Genomic DNA, 2886 nt, shown 5'->3' with positions numbered 1-2886 from the left:
TTCGCTACACACAAACTCTCCTTCAGGATATCACATCAGAAACCGAACAAGAACAAATAATCATACAAGAGCATCAGCGAGCTCATAGGAATAGCCGCGAAAACAAAACCCAAATTCTACGAAAATTCTATTTCCCAAGCATGCACGCAAAAATCGAAAAAGTTGTTAAACAGTGCTCAACTTGTAGTGCACATAAATACGATAGGCATCCAACCAAACCACAAATTCAACCGACCCCCATTCCACAGTCCCCAGGTGAAATCGTCCATGTCGACATATATTCCACCGAAAAAAAATTAATTCTTACCGCCATCGACAAATTCTCTAAATATGCCCAGGTGAAAGTAATACCTTCCAGGGCAATAGAACATATCAAAGACCAAATTAGAGAATTAATGATAGCGTTCGGAATCCCCAAACTTGTGATAATCGACAACGAAAAATCTCTTAACTCCGCTTCAATATCATCCCTACTCAGAGACCAAATGTCAATTAACATTTATACCACACCACCCTACAGTAGCACCAGCAATGGGCAAATAGAAAGATTCCTTAGTACACTTTCCGAAATAATGAGATGTCTAAAAGCAACTTCCGTAGGAATAACGTTTGAAGAATTACTATTCAAATCAGTTCAAGAATACAATTCCTCAATACACTCAACGACGAAAAACAAACCAATAGACACATTTTTCGGTAATAGAATCCATAGCGACCCCCAACAGTTAGAACAACAAAGACAAGAAAACATAGCACTACTTAAGAAAAAACAAGAACTTGACCTCTCGTACCACAACAAAAATAGACCTCAAAATAAGGACTTCTCACCAGAAGAAATTATTTACGTTAAAATCAATAAAAGACTAGGTTCCAAATTGACTCCAAAGTATAAAAAGGAGAAAGTTTCGGAAAACCACAGGACAACAGTTAAGACAACATCAGGACGAATAGTTCACAAATCCCTAATAAAAACTTAATTAGTTTTCAGATAAAATGGACCACTACAAACTCTTCATTCTCCTTATTACGATCTCTACTTCTTCATCGGCCATACAAATTCTTGACTATAGTAAATCTCAATTAGTAACAATAGACAATGGACAAGCGAAAATACAGGACGGAACATTCAGACTTATTCATCTCATCGACCTAGGAAAATACGAACAATTTCTGACGGAAACCTACGACGAAATAACTGGCCAAATCCCTAAAGACAACCTTCTATATCCCGTCCTAAAACATGAAACAATCCAAACGTTCGAAATCCTTAATACCCTAAAACCTATTAATGACATTAGAAGAAAAAGATCAATTGATATATTAGGAACGGCATGGAAATTTATAGCCGGATCTCCTGATCACGAAGACTTAAATACAATAACTAATAATTTGAATAATTTAAATGAAAACAATAACAACCAAGTAGTAATAAACAATGTATTTGAAAAACGTATAAATAATATAACTGGTATGGTAAATAAGATGTTGAACACCATCAGAAAAGATGGTAGTATTGTAATGGAAACTATAGTAAATTTGCAAAACAAAATTAGATTAATAAAAGAAGAACTAATTAATATAGAATACGCCATTCAATGGGCAAAGAATGATATAATTAACTCTGTATTATTAAGTAAGGAAGAAATCGAATTTTCAATTAGCAAACTAAAAAAGGAAAAAGTTCCATTTACAAGTGCCGAAGATGCACTAAGATTAGCAAAAATAAACATTTTTAGTAAAGATATGAAAATCATTTATATTATTAAAATACCCCTAACATTAAGTGAAACATTCAAAAGAATAATTGTAAGACCCGTTAAGAAAATGAACAATATTATAATTGAAACAAAATACAAAGAAATTCTAAAAGGAAAAGATAAATTATATGGTATCAAAAATAAATGTGAAACTTACAATGATTTAATGATTTGCAAAGAAGCAGATGTCATAGATATTAGTAATGATTTATGTATATCTAGAATAATAAATAGCTTAAATTCTACGTGTAATACCACCAATGACCACCACATACCAACAATAGAAAAAATAAATAAAGGCATAATTCTACTCAATAAATTCAGCGGTAAAATAGAAGCCGATAAAATGGCACAGGAGATAAACGGGACCCATGTTGTAATATTTTACAACACAACCATTAGAATCAACAATAAAGTATATAGTAATATAGAAGTAATGCCAATTAAATCTATTCCAGCAATATTGCAGCCAACTCCATTAGAGAAGGACCATATCGAGATACTTTCGCTCGAGTCTCTAAAGGACTTACATATAAACAACACACATAAAATAAATTCTCTCAAAAAGGCAACACTATCCATCGGAGGCCGCTGTGGTGTAGTGGTAAGCAGTGCGCGCTTCCACTCCGCAACGCCTGGGTTCAAGCCCTGGTCAAAAGCAACATCGCAAAAAATATAGGCAATGGCAAACCTCCGAGTGTATTTCCGCCATGAAAGACAGCTTCTCATAAAAACACAATCGCCGTTCGGAGTCGGCGTAAAACTGTAGGTCCCTCCGCTTTGTGTGAAAACAGCAAGGCGCACGCCACAAATCGGAGGAGAAGCTCGGCCAAACACTAACATATGTGTAAGCGCCAATCTATATCCATCGGAGGCTTAATATCCATAACATCCGTGATAACAATCGCACTTTTCATTTTGCTAAAGAAAAGATCAATAAAGATACAATACATCGAGAAGGAAGTATTGAAGCCCAAAACAGGTAGCCCGCCACAAGAAAGTAATGACATTCCAACATACGTAAAATTCAACGACTTACCCTTCTATTAATGATTGAGGACAATCATACTTAAGAGGGGAGGAGTTAACACCACACCTTACAATACCTCGAATTGGACAATAACCCCAT

General features: G+C 34.9%; 1 protein-coding gene across 1 annotated transcript; it reads left to right on the top strand.

Annotated features, from left to right (window-relative positions):
- The first annotated feature begins 1489 nt into the window (after positions 1 to 1489).
- LOC118755973 lies at positions 1490 to 2879 on the top strand. The gene is made up of 2 exons (XM_036490764.1): positions 1490 to 2344; positions 2632 to 2879. Exons 1-2 carry the CDS (start codon positions 1519 to 1521, stop codon positions 2805 to 2807), a joined length of 1002 nt encoding a protein of 333 aa, XP_036346657.1. The 5' UTR covers positions 1490 to 1518; the 3' UTR covers positions 2808 to 2879.
- The last annotated feature ends 7 nt before the right edge of the window (positions 2880 to 2886 follow it).

This window comes from Rhagoletis pomonella, unplaced genomic scaffold, assembly GCF_013731165.1.
Source record: "Rhagoletis pomonella isolate Grant_MI unplaced genomic scaffold, Rhpom_1.0 Rhpom_scaffold_08154, whole genome shotgun sequence".
Taxonomy (NCBI): Eukaryota; Metazoa; Arthropoda; class Insecta; order Diptera; family Tephritidae; genus Rhagoletis; species Rhagoletis pomonella.
The sequence above is the reverse complement of the archived record's forward strand: the minus strand, read 5'-3'. Positions and strand labels throughout refer to the sequence as shown.

Bases quoted from the DNA above. Each gene is read 5' to 3' on its own strand.
- LOC118755973 (XM_036490764.1), top strand. From the start codon at position 1,519: ATGGAAACTATAGTAAATTTGCAAAACAAAATTAGATTAATAAAAGAA. The intron at 2,345-2,631 runs GCCGCTGTGGTG...TATCCATCGGAG, and splicing joins GGCAACACTATCCATCGGAG to GCTTAATATCCATAACATCC.